The sequence below is a fragment of the Ascaphus truei genome, chromosome 6 (genome assembly GCF_040206685.1).
Source record: "Ascaphus truei isolate aAscTru1 chromosome 6, aAscTru1.hap1, whole genome shotgun sequence".
NCBI lineage: Eukaryota > Metazoa > Chordata > Amphibia > Anura > Ascaphidae > Ascaphus > Ascaphus truei.
The window spans coordinates 30,518,236-30,540,046 of NC_134488.1; the positions used below are offsets into that span (position 1 = coordinate 30,518,236).

General features: G+C 53.3%; 1 protein-coding gene across 1 annotated transcript in view; it reads right to left on the reverse strand.

Annotated features, from left to right (window-relative positions):
• Nucleotides 1-7,190: 7,190 nt before the first annotated feature.
• LOC142496826 (lethal(3)malignant brain tumor-like protein 4) overlaps nt 7,191-21,811 on the reverse strand; it is a 54,322-nt gene continuing 39,701 nt past the window's right edge. Inside the window, 10 exon segments of the mRNA XM_075603814.1 lie at nt 7,191-7,863; nt 9,062-9,124; nt 9,882-10,048; nt 10,311-10,372; nt 10,955-11,062; nt 11,212-11,376; nt 11,479-11,578; nt 13,527-13,595; nt 13,598-13,640; nt 13,805-13,915. Coding sequence (XP_075459929.1) covers nt 7,735-7,863; nt 9,062-9,124; nt 9,882-10,048; nt 10,311-10,372; nt 10,955-11,062; nt 11,212-11,376; nt 11,479-11,578; nt 13,527-13,595; nt 13,598-13,640; nt 13,805-13,915 — 1,017 coding nt within the window. The 3' untranslated portion in view covers nt 7,191-7,734.

Below are 21,811 nucleotides of genomic sequence, written 5' to 3' on the forward strand. Positions count from 1 at the left end.
TGCTTGTACTCTATTCTAGATCAGCGTAGTGCAGTCGGCCCGCTCTCCTTTTATACTGGTTGTCATGATAATGTCATGAAATATTAGGTAAGGGGTTAATGGGATTGGAGTTTTATCTTAAAATGACATCTGTTGGGATTGAAACATGTCAGAACTTTTTTCAGCTTTGTGCTTGGCTTCAAAAACAGCTTAATTGGGGGGGGGGGGGGTGGCAGTCTTGTATGGGCTCACTTAAAAATGTCCAGACGGTGTTAAATGGCTAATAGAGTCCAGGTAAGGGCAGTGTCTGGAGACTTGGGTGTGAAATAAGGCCCATGTGACAACTTTCTGTAAACATGGTCTCCTTAGAGCGAGCGATGCATTTCTCGGCAGGGGGTGTATGGATGGCCAGAGGCTTGGCTACAGAATGTATCAAACCAAGAGTGACCTTATTAAATATGAGAATATCATGTGATGTCCTATGCTGAACATGCTAAAAATTACATGTGTGTATCCGTGGAACCGAGTCGCACATAATGATTACAGGCACGTTAGGTCTAGCAGGTACTAGGAGACAGATATCAATATTTCTCGTAAAGTTAGGATTAAAATGTTCATATTTAGTCTCATTGTGTCCGCCATGAGGGCCTGAATGTATTGATGTGTCTCACGTGTCAGTAAGTATTACAGAAGTGAAGTTATGAGTACATTTAGATATGCAAAATAAGTTTTAAACATAATTTGGTGGGAGGTGTTTTACTCTGTCGTAAAACTGTCAATCTCACAGCTGGTTTACGACAGGGGCTGGGTTTAGGTTGTGTTCAATGGGAAAGAATTGTATTTATATCTGAACAGAGATTATAATAATCAGATTTCAACAGAGGCGAATTAGGACTAAATTCTTGATTTCTCATATTTATGATCCAGCGGCCGCTCTGTGGAAAATCTATGGCATGTGGTAATGTATAGGATTTTCTGTCTGTGTTTTACCCTTTTAAGAAGCTGTTCTCTATTTTATTGTAATTGTTTGTTTCTTGTAATACCTTTTCTGTAACCTAAGCACTGTATTTATATATATATATATATGTGTAGAGGTATCAGTACCGTGTTAGCCGAGCTTCAATAATCAAAAAATAAATAGATGATACCGTTCTGTGGCTAACGAAATGCTTTTATTTGTGCGAGCTTTCGAGATACACTGATCTCTTCTTCCGGCGATGTTACAATGAATGAAGCAAGCAAAAGGTATACTTAAAAACAGTGTCTCTTGGAATGTTATCTGTGCTTGTCCTTCCCCCGGTGTGGCTGTGTTTTATGGCTAGAGGTGTCAAAAGGTTCCTGAAAGCAGGATGTGTTTTACTCCAATAGGGACCACATAGTATCCACACCGGGGGAAGGACAAGCACAGATAACATTCCAAGAAACACTGTTTTTAAGTATACCTTTTGTTTGCTTCATTCATTGTAACATCGCCGGAAGAAGAGATCAGTGTATTTCGAAAGCTCGCACAAATAAAAGCATTTCGTTAGCCACAGAACGGTATCATCTATTTATTTTTTGATTATATATATATATATATATATATATATATATAAACATTTAATAAGTAATGCTTTGGGCTCTGAATGAACTTGTGCACGCTCTGGAGAGAGTATCTTACGTATTCGGACACATTTTGCAACAACTGATGTGCATACTTTTTTCTCTAATAAACAGGGACCTGGGGCCCTTGCAGATATTAATCTGACATCTCATCATATTTGCATACCCCCAGGTGGTGGCAGTGGATAGATATGATTTGCAATTGAGTTAATATTAACTCACTGGTTCTTTGCAGAGGAGATAGGTGAGTTGGCTAGAGTTGCCGTGTGTATTAACCCTGGTTGCATATCTGAGTCACGTGCTCCCTTGTGTGCTGTTCGTGGCGGTGGTATATTGTGATGGATTGAGGAGAGATATAACTCATTTGAGGGACCGTTGCGAAGGTGAAGAGTGGGACAGCTTGCGGGTTGTGTATTAATCCTTGTCCTGTAGAGGAGATATTGTGCATTTAACGGACCTTTGCGGAGGTAAATAGTGGGAGCGCTTGCGGGCGTGAGTATTATCCTCTGTCCGTATGCAGGTCGCGTGCTCGCACGGTGCCGTACTTGACACTGGTTCTTAGGACCCATTTCGCCCAATTGAGAGTTGCAGTGGGGACTTAATGAGCCCCTCCTGAATTTTACTGTAATTGAGGAAAGAATAAAGATTCGTTTGGGGTTTTATTCCCCATTAAACAAGGGCTCAGTTACATCAGGTTCCACTCTATGGGAGGCGCATAAGGCAGCAATTAGAGGGACCCTCATTTCAGTATCCTCCCACAGAAAATAAGTTAAACTACAATCCACTAAGGGCCTCAGGGATAGGATCTCAACTCCAGAGTGTGACCACAAAAATAGCCCATCCAACAAGCTTTATAGGGCCCTTCTGGGAGCTAGGGAGGACTTAACGGAGGTCCAATTTGAGGATACTTAGAAGGCGCTCAGTATAGCCATATACCCAAATGTTGAAAGCTGGCAATCGAGACTAGCTTTGTGTTAAGAGTTGACTCTAATGAGTTGGAAGCTTTAGGAGTTTAGCCTTTTCCCCAAATGTCATAGGTAAGATTTTGGCAGTGTTTAAAAAAAAAAATTTTTCCGTGTAATCCAGGTTTCCACCTTTGAGAAATCAGATTGCAGAACATTTAAAATTTCAGAGAAGCTGGAGTTGTGTGCATAAAAGATAGTATCATCAGCATTAGGGACGGACTGGGTCCAAAAAATTACCGGGTACTCAGCTGGCTAGTTTTGACCTACCTGCGGTGGAGGGTGAGGAAGACCATGGCGACATCCTGGTGGCGGTGGGAGCATTCTTCAGCCGATGGCAGCAGAGGACGACATCCTTCACAGCTGGTGCCGGTGGGGGCACAGGAACATGTCACCAGAGCAGGAGCGTTACTATAGACAGCCAGGGAGGAGCGTGCCCCAGCGGTCCGACCCAGAAGTCTTCCGATTTCCAGTGCAGCTCCTCCCCGACTGTCCAATAGTAACTTTCCTGCTCTGGTCACATGTTCCTCTGCTCGCACCGGCACCGGCTGTGAAGGATGCCGTCCTCTGCTGCCACTGCCACCGGCTGAATGATGTCTTCCGCTGCTCCCACCACCACCAGGATATCGCTGTGGTCCTCCTCACCCTCCTCCGCCAAATGCAAGTAAATCTCATCTGCTGCTCTGCTCCTGCTATTCTCCAAGAGGCAGACCGAGGGAGCCGAGCGGAAATTACCCGGCCCCGGGTTCCAGCGCCTTGGGCCAGTTCTGGGTAATTTACGAGTACTTTAAATATAGCTGGGTACCGGGTAATTTCCGGGTACCCGGTACATCACTTATCAGCATACATGTGCATTAAGGCTAAAAAAAAAAAAGTCTAGTAACGCATCGCACATGCGCATAAACCCTGTCTTACAAACTATGGATAGGTCATTTATAAAGACAGAAAAGAGTAAAGGCCCCCGGAAGAGAGACTTTGGGGTAAACCACAGGTAACATCCAAGTGGTTAGAGCCAGAGATGGACACATATGAGATTTTTTATGATAAAAGTGAATCCAGCTTAGAGCTTGTTGTGCAGTTCTACAGCACTTAGTGCTGGACGCTCACGCTCGGCGCGATCTAACACATTGCGACAATGTGTTTGACCAGCGTGCCCGTGAGCACTCCGCTGATAAAATTCCCAAATTTTGCAGGATTTGATGTGTGTTGATCAAAATAGTCAAGCGTAATATTGTGCTTTTGTAGTCATCTGCCTAGTGCATGTATTGGTAATTATTTCGGTCATTCGTTGAGGCAGTTAGTTTGTAGCTATTCAATAATGTACCCCTAAAGCTCACTAAACTCAGATGTAACCCAGGGAAGGTGGGCCCTATGGACTCTGATTCTGCATAAGGTAGCGTAAACATCACAGAATTTTAGGCACGCAGCCTGGAAAAACTGAAGTGCAACATCGGGGTCAGTTATCAAATTGAATTTATACCAAGGGCAGCTGGTAAGGTCACCAATAAATTATTGAAGATTAACATTTTAAAATGTTCTAGTGAGTAGGGTTTTAGTCTGATTTTAATTACACAAGTGCACGAGCACTGAAAATGTTAGGTAAAGCACCAGGGGATTGGATTCTGCCGGGACAGGAGGATAACATACACTCTAGCAATGAGCAGGGTTGCCACCTTTCCGGGTTTGACCCGGAGACGCCGGGTTTCGGGCACTTACCTCCGGGCTACGGGTTTAGCCCGTCAATCTCCGGGTGGCGGTGGGGTGCGGCGGCGTCTCCGAGGCTCCGGCATTCTGCAATTCCCCCGCCAACTGCACTGAACATGGCTGCGCCGCGTTGCCATGGTAACGGGACACCCCGTGACATCACGACGCTACGCGGTGCCACGGAGCGTCCTGTTAACATGGCAATGCGGCGCAGCCATGTTCACTGCAGTTGGAGGGGGAACTGCAGCAGGATGCCGGGAGACGCCGCCAAGGGATTTTTAAAATGATTTTGGCCTGGTTTGCCTTCAGTTGAAGGTGGCAGCCCTGGCAATGAGTGGCCGCCCTGGCAATGAGTGGCTGCCCTGGCAATGAGTGGCCGCCCTGGCAATGAGTGGCCGTCCTGGCAATGAGTGGCCGCCCTGGCAATGAGTGGCTGCCCTGGCAATGAGTGGCTGCCCTGGCAATGAGTGGCCGCCCTGGCAATGAGTGGCCGCCCTGGCAATGAGTGGCTGCCCTGGCAATGAGTGGCTGCAGGATTTCAGATTGGTTTGAGTTGGTTGAGAAATGAGTTGCGTTACATTTAGAGATTTGGATTGTGTACAGATTGAAGAACTAACAGCTCAGTTTTTCCACTCTGAGAGGTATTTCTGAGAACGTTAGTCACATCAGACAGGAATTGTCGGGGCCTTAGGGGGGGCGGGTAGATGCCAACAGTGATAGGCTTAAAGAATGGGAGGCACTGCTCAGATGTTGGGGGCACGTTTTGTAAAAGTCTACTTAACTCCACTAATTCAAACTGCCCTAGCAAACATCTCTCTTTTACAACCCACAAACAATTTACATTTATTTTCATATTGTTCCTGTCTTGGACATTTTCTGTGTCTTTCACCTGCCTAACTGCTATTCTGGCTGAGAGTGACAGACCAGGTGACTGAGGGGCTTAAGACAGCCTGACACTCACAGAGGTGACAGGTGGATTGTATGAGACTGCTAGCCACAGACAGAGAAAGTGAGACAGGCGCAGAAACACATTCTCTACACTCAGAGGAAGAGAGAAGAGAGCAGGGGAAGAGAGATGAAGATAGTTTCCGGGCTGGCAAAGCACAACGGGATAACAGACATTGGGGAGGCCTTTCCTGCAAATTGAGTATCCTTGTATCACGCACGCACGCCTCACAAATGTGTCACCCTTTACAGGCCTGCAATGTGACTGCACGCCATTGTGATAACCACTAGTATAATGGACAATAGGTGTGTGTATGTGTGTACACATTGTTTTTGTATAAGAGGTAAGGGCTGCCAGGTTAAGGTTGCCATGGGGTGATAAATCACCAGCAAATATATACACAAATCTCATCTGGTTTAATTGAAGGGGTCCAATTATAGAGTACTAAGGGAAGAAGGACTCAGGCCCCCGCCATAGCACATATAGACTGGGGAATATATGTATATTGTGTGTGTACAGACCTAGGTGTGAATCAATGAATGAGAATTTTTTATATTATATGGCAACAGACTAGAAGCATGATACCCGCTCTACCTCTTAATAATGAGTGGCAATTGGAGAAGGTGCACTAGGGGAACAATGCAATAGTGGAAACAAAAGGCCCTGTAATGGCAGATTCTCCTCTGGTAGGGAGACAGGCAGGACAGCTCCTCTTGCATTAACTCAGCTACCCATATTGATAAATATAATGATTGTTAAATATAAGCCATGTTGAGCAGCACATATGCATTTGATTTGCGTATACCTGGACCTGTGTAACCATGTGCATAGAACCAAATAGTCCCATATTGATGGCAAATGAGTACCTTGAATGGCAATAACACTTTTAATAGCTTGGATTAAAATATAACTGGGACGATGGAGAGTACATAATCCGTGAATGAACTATTTACAGAGTGTGTGCGCTGCGTCAGTGATAGTATCACCGAGAATGGGTCAGCGTGAGACTGCTGCTCAGCGGAAAACAGCCGCAATATACAGCAGGAGAATGACGGCGTACCATTGCCTTGTATACAAGGTAAGGATAAAGGGTAAGGATAAAGGGGTCCACGCAATCTTCCACTTAGTCACTAGGATGCTCCCCCAGCCCAATAAATGAGTAACACATGCTGTTTAGCTATAGGGGGGTAAGAGCCGTGTGTGTGCGTTAGTGGAGATATATAAGAATGGGGCCAAGTCTAACTATAAACCAGTAATCACTGACCTTGACCCCTTGGGGAGGTGGTATGTATGTAAAGAATATCACGTGTGAGCACATTCACATGTCTTAGACAGGTCTGCAACCCTGCCTTTCACCATCATCACCTCGCATGCAGTGCTCCCACTGCAGCAAGGGATTCTGGGAAATGACATGCAAATGAGCACACTGTCACCTTTTGCCTGAAATCCATTTTTACATGGAACCCATATAAGCTAGGTATGCTAGGTGATGATGGTGAAAGGCAGGGGGTTGCAGACCTGTCTAAGACATGTGAATGTGCTCACAAGTGATATTCTTTATTGGCTATATGCCAACGGTGGAGGTTTTTTGTCGCCTTTTTCACCCACCATAACTTAAAGAGTGTGTGCGTGCACTTCCTTCCGAATTGGCTGGCAATTTATTAGTGACATTTTATATTAATAGTAATTATGAAGCGGTTTAGTTCATAAGACAATAAGAGGTATTATATATTTAGTTTAGATACCCTCTTAAATGGCGTTTACCTTGAAGTGGTTAGCAGGCTTCAATCATTTTTCGATTAAAATATGCAATGAAATTATTCATTTGTTAAAAGACTTGGGATGTTACATTTCCCTAATAATTTGCAAGCCAATATAGAAAGTAGCGTACATTTTTTTGATGATTATATATATATATATATATATATATATATATATATATATAAGGCACACCATGGGTTAATGCAAGACCAGCCATTTATAACACACACACACTGTGAACAGAAAATCATTTTATTGTCCTGGTTAGAAAAGCAGAATACAGTTTTGCCCCTTGGGGCAGAATCCCTGGGAATACAGGGCATTAAGGCATTGCAGAAGTAGGGCTACCCTCTACCTCCAAAGGGTTGTTTTCCCCCCAACTAATTGCTGACCCCCCCCCCCCCGGCACTGAAGTGGTTAAGAGAGTAATTTTGGAACTGCGTTGAAAGGCGAGCATCGGGGGATGCACAGTATACAGCTGTGACGAGTATCTCTGTGCACCCAGCCTTTCAGACTGTAGGGCAGTGACCAAAGGTGACTGTAGCTTTAATATATATATATATATATATATATATATATATATATTCTGTGGGGACTGAATATCTCCCCCTTCTCTCTTCCCTGCAGTGTGTGTAACCCCCCACTCTCCCTCTCAGGTTGTGTATTTCTCCCCTTGCTCTCTCTTCCCTGGCAGGTGTGTCCCCCCTCGCCTCCTCCGCAGATGTGTATCTCCCCACCGCTCCTCCCCTGCAGGGTACGTATCCCCCCCTCTCAGTCCCCTCAGTCCCGGGATGAGGTCTGGAACATAAGGATGGAGTTGTAGATTTTGAGGGCAGGTCCAAGTTTTATGCCCAGAATCTTCACCAGGTCACTCTGAGTCAGCAGCATGAAGGCCTCCCCATCTATTTGCTGTGGGGGAGAGGGAGTGAGAGAGAGAGGAGAGTGCGAGAGAGAGAGGAGAGTGCGAGAGAGAGAGGAGAGTGCGAGAGAGAGAGGAGAGTGCGAGAGAGAGAGGAGAGAGAGGAGAGTGCGAGAGAGAGAGGAGAGAGAGGAGAGTGCGAGAGAGAGAGGAGAGAGAGGAGAGTGCGAGAGAGAGAGGAGAGAGAGGAGAGTGCGAGAGAGAGAGGAGAGAGAGGAGAGTGCGAGAGAGAGAGGAGAGAGAGGAGAGTGCGAGAGAGAGAGGAGAGAGAGGAGAGTGCGAGAGAGAGAGGAGAGAGAGGAGAGTGCGAGAGAGAGAGGAGAGAGAGGAGAGTGCGAGAGAGAGAGGAGAGAGAGGAGAGTGCGAGAGAGAGAGGAGAGAGAGGAGAGTGCGAGAGAGAGAGGAGAGAGAGGAGAGTGCGAGAGAGAGAGGAGAGAGAGGAGAGAGAGAGGAGAGAGAGGAGAGTGCGAGAGAGAGAGGAGAGTGCGAGAGAGAGAGGAGAGTGCGAGAGAGAGAGGAGAGAGAGGAGAGTGCGAGAGAGAGAGGAGAGTGCGAGAGAGAGAGGAGAGAGAGGAGAGTGCGAGAGAGAGAGGAGAGTGCGAGAGAGAGAGGAGAGAGAGGAGAGTGCGAGAGAGAGAGGAGAGAGAGGAGAGTGCGAGAGAGAGAGGAGAGAGAGAGAGGAGAGAGAGGAGAGTGCGAGAGAGAGAGGAGAGAGAGGAGAGTGCGAGAGAGAGAGGAGAGAGAGGAGAGTGCGAGAGAGAGAGGAGAGTGCGGAGAGAGAGGAGAGTGCGGAGAGTGCGGAGAGTGCGGAGAGTGCGGAGAGTGCGGAGAGTGCGGAGAGTGCGGAGAGTGCGGAGAGTGCGGAGAGTGCGGAGAGTGCGGAGAGTGCGGAGAGAGAGGAGAGAGGGAAGAGAGAGGGAAGAGAGAGAGAAGAGAGAGGGAAGAGAGAGGGAAGAGAGAGGGAAGAGAGAGGGAAGAGAGAGGGAAGAGAGAGGGAAGAGAGAGGGAAGAGAGAGGGAAGAGAGAGGGAGAGGTGGAATGTATGTATCCCTCCCCCTCATCTTTTCTTCCTTCTGCTCCTCCTCCGCCCCCCCCATCACTTTTCCATCTATCCTTTCTACTCCTCTTTGCCCTCCCTCTCCACCCCTCACCTGTGACTCCCCTGGGGAATGTTGGAGGATCACTTACCTCCTCCCTGAACACATAGGCTTGTTCAGTGCAGCCTGGGAGCTGCTGTACAAAGGCAGCAACCTGAGAGAGGGAGGGGGGGGGGGAAGGGAGCGTGGAGAGGGAGAGAGGGAGGGGGGGGGGGAAAAGGGAGAGGGAGGGGGGAAAAGGGAGGGGGGAAAAGGGAGAGGGAGGGGGGAAAAGGGAGCAGGGGGAAAGGGAGGGAAAAAAAAGGGAGGGAGAGAAAGGGAGAGTATGTGAGCGATGGGGAGTAATCCCTTACTCTCAATACAACTTCAACCTCTAAATAGCTCACCTATCTCTTAGTTCCTCCCCCCTTTGTCAGTACCTCTCCCCCCTCTCCCTGAGTACCTCTCTCCCCCCCTCCCTTCTCTTTCTGTGTACCTCCCCCCCCTCTGTGTGTACCTCTGCCCCCTCTCCCGTGTGTACCTCCGCCCCCTCTCCCCTCTGTGTGTACCTCCGCCCTCTCCCCTCTGTGTGTACCTCCGCCCCCTCTCCCCTCTGTGTGTACCTCCGCCCCCTCTCCCCTCTGTGTGTACCTCCGCCCCCTCTCCCCTCTGTGTGTACCTCCGCCCCCTTTGTGTGTACCTCCGCTCCCTCTCCCCTCTGTGTGTACCTCCGCCCCCTCTCCCCTGTGTGTGTCCCTCCGCCCCCTCTCCCCTCTGTGTGTACCTCTGCCCCCTCTCCCCTGTGTGTACCTTCCCCCCCCCTCTGTGTGTGTGTACCTTCCCCCCTTCCTCTGTGTGTACCTCCCCCCTTCCTCTGTTTACCTCCCCCCTCTCTGTACCTTTCTCCCCAAGTACCTTCTCCGCTCTCTCACCTCCTCTGCACTCCACTTGCTCACACTCCTGGCTGTGTAGGAGGAGACCTCGGGTAGCAGGCGGCACTGCTGCTCCCAGCAAAGGTGGATCCGGTGACACGGGTCCGAGGACAGTGATGTCATAAAGACCGACTGATGCAGAGCCTGCTCCAAACTGACCTCAGTGTCTGAGGGACGGACACAGGGACTGTGATACAGATACCCCCAATTTATGTCACTTTGTGGGACCCTTTAACCTTAAATTTAACCTGCAATCCACGTATAGGCCCAAATACATATATATATGACAATGTTTAACACCTAGGACTAGACGTATGTAACAGTGATGTTAGCACCATCTTGTGGCCTGTGAGGTGCACTGCATCTGCAAGCAATGCATCTCTGGCAGGGAAGGGGTTACAAGTGATGCTCTGCACACACAGTTCCTACCTGTCCCATCTGTTTCCTGTTTGACCAGCTGCAGGCGGATGTAGGTGTGAGCGTGACCGGACCTGTGACAGACACACACCAACGCTGTGACATTACAGAAGATAAGGAGGGGACTTGGGCAGGATAACTGTCCCCTACCAACTCCTTCAATGGTGATGGGGCCTCTATCACTGAAGGCGTTATACTTCCATGGCCACCTATACAGGGTTTAGCATACACGGAAAGCACACAGCCCTATAATCCCTTGTGTGACGGCTTTAATGTCAGTGCCGTAGTATACAATGTTTAATAGGATTTCAAGTCCTGACCCGCCCAGGACATACACCACTCGCTGCTTTAATACATGCAGATCACAGGGTTAGCCCTATATGAGGTTAAGGCGCTGCAGCGATCAGAAGCGGAGTTATATAAGGCCGAATTTCCCACTGTGGACATATTTAAGAAGCCCTGCCAAAATGATTGGACGTTGAGATTTCTCTGGGGTTGGAATCGGGTTTGACATTAGGGGTAAGTAAAGGTGATGTAATCGAGTCACTTTTACATCGCACTGTAAATGTCAGTGATTAGGTGATTTTGGGACTGACCCTTCCCCACCCCATAAATGCCCCATTAATATTAAGTGGTGACAGGTGACATCCCTTTACCTCTTGATCTGGGCCTTGGTATCGGCATCCTCTTCTAACCACTCGCGCTCCGACGTCTCCCACATGTTGCTCCGCCCCCAGCGCTCCCCATCAGGGGGCGGGGACTTCCTGTAGGGGAGGGAGGAGACTAAAAGTCAGAATGCCCCATTAAGCACCTGAGATGTCAGGGACACCTGCCTCTGATGGGAGAAGAGGGCGCCACACACCGGGGGCATTCTTAGATGATTCCTATTACTTAATAGGGTAAGTCGCATCACCTGGATTGGGGGGAATCAGGCCGGGCTTCTGGTGTGGGGTTGGGGGTCCCTGGTCTGCGGGATCGGGACGTGCTGTGTGCAGGGGGTGGCCGCTCCCCACTCAGACGATCCTGTAGGAAACTCTCTCTGTTCAGATTCACCTCAGAGTAGGGACATCCAACAGCGCTATAACAGAGGTACAGAGCGAGTGACACATCACAGGTCCCTACCGTCAACCTAACTCCATGTCCTCTGTCTGTGCCACCCCTCTGTCTCTCTCATACGTACGTATAATGTGTGCCATATCTGGGTCCCCGCACGTGCCCAATTCCTCTGCAGCCTGCGATGGGACAGCCCTGTCCTGCTACTGTCACTGCCTCTGTGGCACCTGAAGGGGGGAAAGGCAGTTACACAGCCAGGCCTCCAACAGGAGTTATAGTCACATAGTAGATGATGTTAAAAAAAAAGACATGCGTCCATCAAGTTCACCCTATGCTAAACATAGATGACACATACTTTATCCTATATCTGTACTTGCAGTATATAGATCCAGAGGAAGGCAAACAGAAAACCCCAGTGACACATTATCCAATGATATCTAATAAGGGGAAATAAATTCCTTCTTGACTCCAAGAATTAGCAATCAGATAACTCCCGGGATCAACATCCTTCCTGTGTTTACTTATTTGGTATATCCCTTTACTTTCTAAAAAGACGTCCAACTTTTTTTGAACATATCTATTGTATCTGCCATCAGTCTTCATGAGTAATGAATGCCACATTGTAACTGCCCTTGCTGTAAAGAACGCTTTCCTTTGTTGATGGTGAAATCTCCTTTCCTCCAACCTTAAGGGATGGCCCCGTGTCTAATTTAGCTGGCCTCTTCTCAAAAGTCAGATTGTCCATCCCCTTTATTAATTTGTTGGCTCTTTTATGGACTGATGCCAGAACTGTACTCCATATTCAAGGTGTGGTTTTACTAACACTTTGTAAAGGGGCATAATTACGTTTACTTCCCTTGCATCCATTCCCAGTTTAATGCAAGATAACATCTTGTTTGCCGTTACAGCTTCTGCCTGACATTGGGCACTATAGGTAAGCGGTCTACAAGCACTGTCTACTTGCTGTCTACAAGCACACCTAAATCCTTCTCTATCAAAAGATTCTCCTAATTTATCCCCATTTTATTTGTAAGTTGCCTGTTTATTCTTGTTTCCCCAAATGAATAACCTTACATTTATCTGTATTAAAACTCATCTGCCATTTACCTGCCCACGTTTCCAGTCTCTCCAAGTCCTTCTGGAGAGAAATTACATCCTGCTCTGATTCTACTACCTTACACAATTTATTATCATCAGCAAAGATGGCGACTTTTCTCACTAGTCTATGCCAACCTCAAGGTCATTAACATACGTTATAAAGCAGGGGTTCCAGTACCGATCCCTGAGGTACTCCTCACAACTTTAGCACAACCTGAAAAGGTTCAATTTATGACAACCCTCTGTTGTCTGTCCTTCAACCACTTTTCAATCCAGATGCAAATATTTTAACCGAGCGCGATTTTCTTTATTTTGTACACTAACCTCGTGTGGAACTGTATCAAAAGCCTTTGCAAAATCTAAGTAGACCACATCAACTGCATTACCCTAAATTCCTACTTACCTCCTCAAAGAAACTAATAAGGTCAGTTTGGTACGACCTATCCTTCATAAATTCATGCTAACTATTAGTAATAATTTTGTTTCGCATCAGGTATTCCTGAATATTATCCCGTATTAAACCTTCAAGTAGCTTGCCCACTATTGAAGTCAGGCTTACAGGTCTGTAATTCCCCGGTTGTGATCTAGCTCCCTTTTTAAATATAGGCACCACATCTGCTTTACGCCAATCTTGTGGTACAGAGCCTGTGGAAATTGAGTCCTTGCCTATTAAATGTAACAGTTTGGCTATTACTGAACTTAACTCCTTGAGAACTCTTGGATGTATGCCATCGGGGCCACGTGCCTTATTTACTTTAATTTTATCAAGTCGCTTATGAACTTCTTCAGTTAACCAATTGTTCATTAATATGGAGGTTGTGGCTTCCTCCTGCGGCACTACTATTGAAATTAATTCTTCCCACTTAAACACAGGGGCAAATAATTTGTTTAATTCCTCTGCTTTTTCCTTATCTCCAATATTCTGCCTGCCCATCTCACACTGAAAGGGTCCTATAATTTCTCATTTTTTTTTTGTTATTAATGTACTTAAAGAACTTTCATGTTACACCCCCACACCCCCCTGATCTTGTATCAAGGGGTGAGCTACAGGGGGTGCCCGGTTCCCAACCCTCTTACCCGGGGGCAGTTGTAAGGGGTGCCCGGTCTTCGCACACCATCCCACCGGATGAATATCTGGACTATCGCATCAACCCAAAAGTCATACAGAGAGCTCCAGCCATCGAAGTGCAGCTGCAAGAGAGACCAGTGTCATGTCCTGGAGATGGGAGTCTGTGTCTCTGCTCTTTCCTAGCATGGTCAGTGTGCAGCACCCTGCACTGTCAGGCCATAGAGGTGTCAGTCTGCTTGCCCTAGATGTTTCAGGCTATCACCTGCAGTCATGTCCTAGAGGTTACCTTGATGCGGTTCTCCTCCCTCTGCATGGTACTGCAGACCCTTATTAACATAGGGTTTCTCCTGTCCACGGCCTCCAGCTTCATGTGAGGCTGGAATCCATGGGGAAGACGCTGGGGGAGGGAGAGGGAAAGATGAGAAATCAGTTGGAGAGTCCGTGCGAGGTGGAGGAGGAGAAGCGAGGGCTGAGGTGGGGGACTAGAGGCAAGGGGTGAGGTGGAGGAGGAGAAGCGAGGTGGAGTAGAGGCGAGGGGTGAGGTGGAGGAGTAGAGGTGAGGGGTGAGGTGGAGGAGGAGAAGCGAGGGCTGAGGTGGAGGAGGAGAGGCGAGGGGTGAGGTGGAGGAGGAGGCGAGGGGCGAGGTGGAGGAGGAGCGGCGAGGGCTGAGGTGGGGGAGGAGAAGCGAGGGCTGAGGTGGAGGAGGAGAGGCGAGGGCTGAGGTGGAGGAGGAGAGGCGAGGGGTGAAGTGGAGGAGGAGAGGCGAGGGGTGAAGTGGAGGAGGAGAGGCGAGGGGTGAGGTGGAGTAGAGGCGAGGGGTGAGGTGGAGGAGTAGAGGTGAGGGGTGAGGTGGAGGAGGAGGCGAGGGGCGACGTGGAGGAGTAGAGGCGAGGGTTGAGGTGGAGGAGTAGAGGCGAGGGGTGAGGTGGGGGAGAAGAGGAGAGGGCTGAGGTGGAGGAGGAGAGGCGAGGGCTGAGGTGGAGGAGTAGAGACGAGGTGGAGGAGTAGAGGCGAGGGGTGAGGTGGAGGAGTAGAGGCGAGGGGTGAGGTGGAGGAGTAGAGGCGAGGGGTGAGGTGGAGGAGTAGGGGCGAGGGGTGAGATGGAGGAGTAGAAGTGAGGTGGAGGAGTAGAGGCGAGGTGTGAGGTGGAGGAGTAGAGGCGAGGGTTGAGGTGGAGGAGTAGAGGCGAGGGTGAGGTGGGGGAGAAGAGGAGAGGGCTGAGGTAGAGGAGAGGGCTGAGGTAGAGGAGGAGAGGCGAGGGCTGAGGTGGAGGAGGAGAGGCGAGGGCTGAGGTGGGGGAGAAGAGGAGAGGGCTGAGGTGGGGGAGAAGAGAAGAGGGCTGAGGTGGGGGAGAAGAGGAGAGGGCTGAGGTGGAGGAGGAGAGGCGAGGGCTGAAGTGGAGGAGTAGAGGCGAGGGCTGAAGTGGAGGAGTAGAGGTGAGGGCTGAGGTGGGGGAGGAGAGGAGAGGGCTGAGGTGGAGGAGGAGAGGCGAGGGCTGAGGTGGAGGAGGAGAGGCGAGGGCTGAGGTGGGGGAGAAGAGGAGAGGGCTGAGGTGGAGGAGGAGAGGCGAGGGGTGAGGTGGAGGAGTAGAGGCGAGGGGTGAGGTGGAGGAGGAGAGGCGAGGGCTGAGGTGGAGGAGGAGAGGCGAGGACTGAGGTGGGGGAGAAGAGGAGAGGGCTGAGGTGGAGGAGGAGAGGCGAGGGGCGAGGTGGAGGAGTAAAGGCGAGGGGTGAGGTGGAGGAGTAGAGGCGAGGGGTGAGGTGGAGGAGTAGAGGCGAGGAGTGAGGTGGAGGAATAGAGGCGAGGGGTGAGGTGGAGGAAAAGAGGGGTGAGGTGGAGGAGTAGAGGAGAGGGGTGAGGTGGAGGAAAAGAGGGGTGAGGTGGAGGAGTAGAGGTGAGGGGTGAGGTGGAGGAAAAGAGGGGTGAGGTGGAGGAGTAGAGGTGAGGGTGAGGTGGAGGAAAAGAGGGGTGAGGTGGAGGAGTAGAGCAGAGGGGTGAGGTGGAGGACAAGAGGAGAAGGCTGAGGTGGAGGAGTAGAGGCGAGGTGGAGGAGTAGAGGCGAGGAGCGAGGTGGAGGAGTATAGGCAAAGGGTGAGGTGGAGGAGTAGAGGCGAGGGGTGAGGTGGAGGAGTAGGGGTGAGGTGGAGGAGCAGAGGCGAGGGGTGAGGTGGAGGAGTAGGGGTGAGGTGGAGGAGTAGAGGCGAGGAGTGAGGTGGAGGAGTAGGGGTGAGGTGGAGGAGTAGAGGCGAGGAGTGAGGTGGAGGAGAAGAGGCGAGGGGAAGGAGAAGAGGCGAGGGGTGAGGTAGAGGAGAAGAGGCGAGGGGTGAGGTGGAGGAGTAGAGGCGAGGGGTGAGGTGGAGGAGAAGAGGCGAGGGGTGAGGTGGAGGAGAAGAGGCGAGGGGTGAGGTGGAGGAGAAGAGGCGAGGGGTGAGGTGGAGGAGAAGAGGCGAGGGGTGAGGTGGAGGAGTAGAGGCGAGGGGTGAGGGGCAGGAGAAGAGGCGAGGTGGAGGAGAAGAGGCGAGGGGTGAGGTGGAGGAGTAGAGGCGAGGGCTGAGGTGGAGGAGAAGAGGCGAGGGGTGAGGTGGAGGAGTAGAGGCGAGGGCTGAGGTGGAGGAGAAGAGGCGAGGTGGAGGAGAAGAGGCGAGGGGTGAGGTGGAGGAGTAGAGGCGAGGGCTGAGGTGGAGGAGAAGAGGCGAGGTGGAGGAGAAGAGGCGAGGTGGAGGAGAAAAGGCGAGGTGGAGGAGAAGAGGCGAGGGGTGAGGTGGAGGAGAAGAGGCGAGGGGTGAGGTGGAGGAGTAGAGGCGAGGGGTGAGGTGGAGGAGTAGAGGCGAGGTGGAGGAGAAGAGGCTAGGGGTTAGGTGGAGGAGTAGAGGCAAGGGGTGAGGTGGAGGAGTAGAGGCGAGGGCTGAGGTGGAGGAGTAGAGGCGAGGTGGAGGAGAAGAGGCAAGGGTGAGGTGGAGGAGTAGAGGCGAGGGGTGAGGTGGAGGAGTAGAGGCGAGGGGTGAGGTGGAGGAGTAGAGGCGAGGGGTGAGGTGGAGGAGAAGAGGCGAGGGGTGAGGTGGAGGAGTAGAGGCGAGGGCTGAGGTGGAGGAGTAGAGGCGAGGTGGAGGAGAAGAGGCGAGGGGTGAGGTGGAGGAGTAGAGGTGAGGGGTGAGGTGGAGGAGTAGAGGTGAGGGGTGAGGTGGAGGAGTAGAGGTGAGGGGTGAGGTGGAGGAGTAGAGGTCGAGGGGTGAGGTGGAGGAGTAGAGGTCGAGGGGTGAGGTGGAGGAGTAGAGGTGAGGTGGAGGAGTAGAGGCGAGGGGTGAGGTGGAGGAGTAGAGGCGAGGGGTGAGGTGGAGGAGTAGAGGCGAGGGGCAGGAGAAGAGGCGAGGGGTGAGGTGAAGGAGTATAGGCAAAGGGTGACGTGGAGGAGAAGAGGAGAGGGGTGAGGTGGAGGAGTAGAGGCGAGGGGTGAGGTGGAGGAGTAGGGGTGAGGTGGAGGAGTAGAGGCGAGGGGTGAGGTGGAGGAGTAGAGGCGAGGAGTGAGGTGGAGGAGTAGGGGTGAGGTGGAGGAGTAGAGGCGAGGAGTGAGGTGGAGGAGAAGAGGCGAGGGGCAGGAGAAGAGGCGAGGGGCGAGGTGGAGGAAAAGAGGGGTGAAGTGGAGGAGTAGAGGCGAGGGGCAGGAGAAGAGGCGAGGGGCGAGGTGGAGGAAAAGAGGAGTGAAGTGGAGGAGTAGAGGCGAGGGGTGAGGTGGAGGAGTAGAGGCGAGGGGTGAGGTAGAGGAGAAGAGGCGAGGGGTGAGGTGGAGGAGAAGAGGCGAGGGGTGAGGTGGAGGAGTAGAGGCGAGGGGTGAGGTGGAGGAGAAGAGGCGAGGTGGAGGAGAAGAGGCGAGGTGGAGGAGTACAGGCGAGGGGTGAGGTGGAGGAGTAGAGGCGAGGGGTGAGGTGGAGGAGTAGAGGCGAGGGGTGAGGTTGAGAAGAGGCGAGGTGGAGGAGAAGAGGCGAGGGGTGAGGTGGAGGAGTAGAGGCGAGGGGTGAGGTGGAGGAGAAGAGGAGAGGGGTGAGGTGGAGGAGAAGAGGCGAGGGGTGAGGTGGAGGAGAAGAGGCGAGGTGGAGGAGAAGAGGCGAGGTGGAGGAGAAGAGGCGAGGGGTGAGGTGGAGGAGTAGAGGCGAGGGCTGAGGTGGAGAAGAGGCGAGGTGGAGGAGAAGAGGCGAGGGGTGAGGTGGAGGAGTAGAGGCGAGGGCTGAGGTGGAGGAGAAGAGGCGAGGTGGAGGAGAAGAGGCGAGGTGGAGGAGAAGAGGCGAGGTGGAGGAGAAGAGGCGAGGTGGAGGAGAAGAGGCGAGGGGTGAGGTGGAGGAGTAGAGGCGAGGGCTGAGGTGGAGAAGAGGCGAGGTGGAGGAGAAGAGGCGAGGGGTGAGGTGGAGGAGAAGAGGCGAGGGGTGAGGTGGAGGAGAAGAGGCGAGGTGGAGGAGAAGAGGCGAGGTGGAGGAGAAGAGGCGAGGGGTGAGGTGGAGGAGAAGAGGCGAGGGGTGAGGTGGAGGAGTAGAGGCGAGGGCTGAGGTGGAGAAGAGGCGAGGGGTGAGGTGGAGGAGTAGAGGCGAGGGCTGAGGTGGAGGAGAAGAGGCGAGGTGGAGGAGAAGAGGCGAGGTGGAGGAGAAGAGGCGAGGGGTGAGGTGGAGGAGTAGAGGCGAGGGCTGAGGTGGAGGAGAAGAGGCGAGGTGGAGGAGAAGAGGCGAGGGGTGAGGTGGAGGAGTAGAGGCGAGGGCTGAGGTGGAGGAGAAGAGGCGAGGTGGAGGAGAAAAGGCGAGGTGGAGGAGAAGAGGCGAGGGGTGAGGTGGAGGAGAAGAGGCGAGGGCTGAGGTGGAGGAGTAGAGGCGAGGGCTAAGGTGGAGGAGAAGAGGCGAGGTGGAGGAGAAGAGGCAAGGGTGAGGTGGAGTAGAGGCGAGGGGTGAGGTGGAGGAGTAGAGGCGAGGGGTGAGGTGGAGGAGTAGAGGCGAGGGCTGAGGTGGAGGAGTAGAGGCGAGGTGGAGGAGAAGAGGCGAGGGGTGAGGTGGAGGAGTAGAGGCAAGGGGTGAGGTGGAGGAGTAGAGGCGAGGGCTGAGGTGGAGGAGTAGAGGCGAGGTGGAGGAGAAGAGGCAAGGGTGAGGTGGAGGAGTAGAGGCGAGGGGTGAGGTGGAGCAGTAGAGGCGAGGGGTGAGGTGGAGGAGTAGAGGCGAGGGGTGAGGTGGAGGAGTAGAGGCGAGGGCTGAGGTGGAGGAGTAGAGGCGAGGTGGAGGAGAAGAGGCGAGGGTGAGGTGGAGGAGTAGAGGTGAGGGGTGAGGTGGAGGAGTAGAGGTGAGGGGTGAGGTGGAGGAGTAGAGGTCGAATGGTGAGGTGGAGGAGTAGAGGTCGAGGGGTGAGGTGGAGGAGTAGAGGCGAGGGGTGAGGTGGAGAAGTAGAGGCGAGGGGTGAGGTGGAGGAGTAGAGGCGAGGGGCAGGAGAAGAGGCGAGGGGTGAGGTGGAGGAGTAGAGGCGAGGGGTGAGGTTTAGGAGTAGAGGCGAGGCGTGAGGTGGAGGAGTAGAGGTCGAGGGGTGAGGTGGAGGAGTAGAGGCGAGGGGTGAGGTGGAGGAGTAGAGGCGAGGGCTGAGGTGGAGGAGTAGAGCGGAGGAGTAGAGGCGAGGGGCAGGAGAAGAGGCGAGGGGTGAGGTGGAGGAGTAGAGGCGAGGGGTGAGGTGGAGGAGTAGAGGTCGAGGGGTGAGGTGGAGTAGAGGCGAGTGGTGAGGTGGAGAGTAGAGGTCGAGGGTGAGGTGGAGTAGAGTCGAGGTGTGAGGTGGAGGAGTAGAGGTCGAGGGGTGAGGTGGAGGAGTAGAGGTCGAGGGGTGAGGTGGAGGAGTAGAGGCGAGGGGTGAGGTGGAGGAGTAGAGGCGAGGGGCAGGAGAAGAGGCGAGGGGTGAGGTAGAGGAGAAGAGGCGAGGAGTGAGGTGGAGGAGAAGAGGCGAGGGGTGAGGTGGAGGAGAAGAGGCGAGGGGTGAGGTGGAGAAGTATAGGTCGAGGGGTGAGGTGGAGGAGTAGAGGCGAGGGGTGAGGTGGAGGAGTAGAGGTCGAGGGTTGAGGTGGAGTAGAGGCATGGGGGGAAGGTGGAGGAGTAGAGGTCGAGGGGTGAGGTGGAGGAGTAGAGGAGAGGGGTGAGGTGGAGGAGTAGAGGCGAGGGGTGAGGTGGAGGAGTAGAGGCGAGGGGCAGGAGAAGAGGCGAGGGGTGAGGTAGAGGAGAAGAGGCGAGGAGTGAGGTGGAGGAGTAGAGGCGAGGAGTGAGGTGGAGGAGTAGAGGCGAGGGGTGAGGTGGAGGAGTAGAGGCGAGGGGTGAGGTGGAGGAGTAGAGGCGAGGAGTGAGGTGGAGGAGTAGAGGCGAGGAGTAGAGGCGAGGAGTAGAGGCGAGGAGTGAGGTGGAGGAGTAGAGGCGAGGAGTGAGGTGGAGGAGTAGAGACGAGGAGTGAGGTGGAGGAGGCGAGGGGTGAGGTGGAGGAGTAGAGGCGAGGGGTGAGGTGGAGGAGTAGAGGCGAGGAGTGAGGACGAGGAGTGAGGTGGAGGAGGCGAGGCGAGGGGTGAGGTGCAGGAGTAGAGGCGAGGGGTGAGGTGCAGGAGTAGAGGTGAGGGGTGAGGTGCAGGAGTAGAGGCGAGGGGTGAGGTGCAGGAGTAGAGGTGAGGGGTCAGGTGCAGGAGTAGAGGTGAGGGGTGAGGTGGAGGAGTAGAGGCGAGGGGTGAGGTGGAGGAGTAGAGGCGAGGGGTGAGGTGGAGGAGTAGAGGCGAGGAGTGAGGTGGAGGAGTAGAGGCGAGGAGTGAGGTGGAGGAGTAGAGGCGAGGTGGAGGAGTAGAGGCGAGGAGTGAGGTGGAGGAGAAGAGGCGAGGGGTGAGTAGAGGCGAGGTGTGAGGTGGAGGAGTAGAGGCGAGGAGTGAGGTGGAGGAGTAGAGGCGAGGAGTGAGGTGGAGGAGTAGAGGCGAGGAGTGAGGTGGAGAGTAGAGGCGAGGAGTTAGGTGGAGGAGTAGAGACGAGGAGTGAGGTGGAGGAGGCGTGGGGTGAGGTGGAGGAGTAGAGGCGAGGGGTGAGGTGGAGGAGTAGAGGCGAGGAGTGAGGTGGAGGAGTAGAGGCGAGGAGTGAGGACGAGGAGTGAGGTGGAGGAGGCGAGGCGAGGGGTGAGGTGGAGGAGTAGAGGCGAGGGGTGAGGTGGAGGAGTAGAGGCGAGGGGTGAGGTGCAGGAGTAGAGGCGAGGGGTGAGGTGGAGGAGTAGAGGTGAGGGGTGAGGTGCAGGAGTAGAGGTGAGGGGTGAGGTGGAGGGTAGAGGCGAGGGGTGAGGTGGAGGAGTAGAGGCGAGGGGCAGGAGAAGAGGCGAGGGGTGAGGTAGAGGAGAAGAGGCGAGGAGTGAGGTGGAGAGAAGAGGCGAGGGGTGAGGTGGAGGAGAAGAGGCGAGGGGTGAGGTGGAGAAGTAGAGGTCGAGGGGTGAGGTGGAGGAGTAGAGGCGAGGGGTGAGGTGGAGGAGTAGAGGTCGAGGGTTGAGGTGGAGTAGAGGCAAGGGGTGAGGTGGAGGAGTAGAGGTCGTGGGGTTAGGTGGAGGAGTAGAGGAGAGGGTGAGGTGGAGGAGTAGAGGCGAGGGGTGAGGTGGAGGAGTAGAGGCGAGGGCAGGAGAAGAGGCGAGGGGTGAGGTAGAGGAGAAGAGGCGAGGAGTGAGGTGGAGGAGTAGAGGCGAGGAGTGAGGTGGAGGAGTAGAGGCGAGGGGTGAGGTGGAGGAGTAGAGGCGAGGGGTGAGGTGGAGGAGTAGAGGCGAGGAGTGAGGTGGAGGAGTAGAGGCGAGGAGTAGAGGCGAGGAGTAGAGGCGAGGAGTGAGGTGGAGGAGTAGAGGCGAGGAGTGAGGTGGAGGAGTAGAGACGAGGAGTGAGGTGGAGGAGGCGAGGGGTGAGGTGGAGGAGTAGAGGCGAGGGGTGAGGTGGAGGAGTAGAGGCGAGGAGTGAGGTGGAGGAGTAGAGGCGAGGAGTGAGACGAGGAGTGAGGTGGAGAGGCGAGGCGAGGGGTGAGGTGGAGGAGCAGAGGCGAGGGGTGAGGTGGAGGAGTAGAGGTGAGGGGTGAGGTGCAGGAGTAGAGGCGAGGGGTGAGGTGGAGGAGTAGAGGTGAGGATGAGGTGCAGGAGTAGAGGTGAGGGGTGAGGTGGAGGAGTAGAGGCGAGGGGTGAGGTGGAGGAGTAGAGGCGAGGAGTGAGGTGGAGGAGTAGAGGCGAGGAGTGAGGTGGAGGAGTAGAGGCGAGGAGTGAGGTGGAGGAGTAGAGGCGAGGGGTGAGGTGGAGG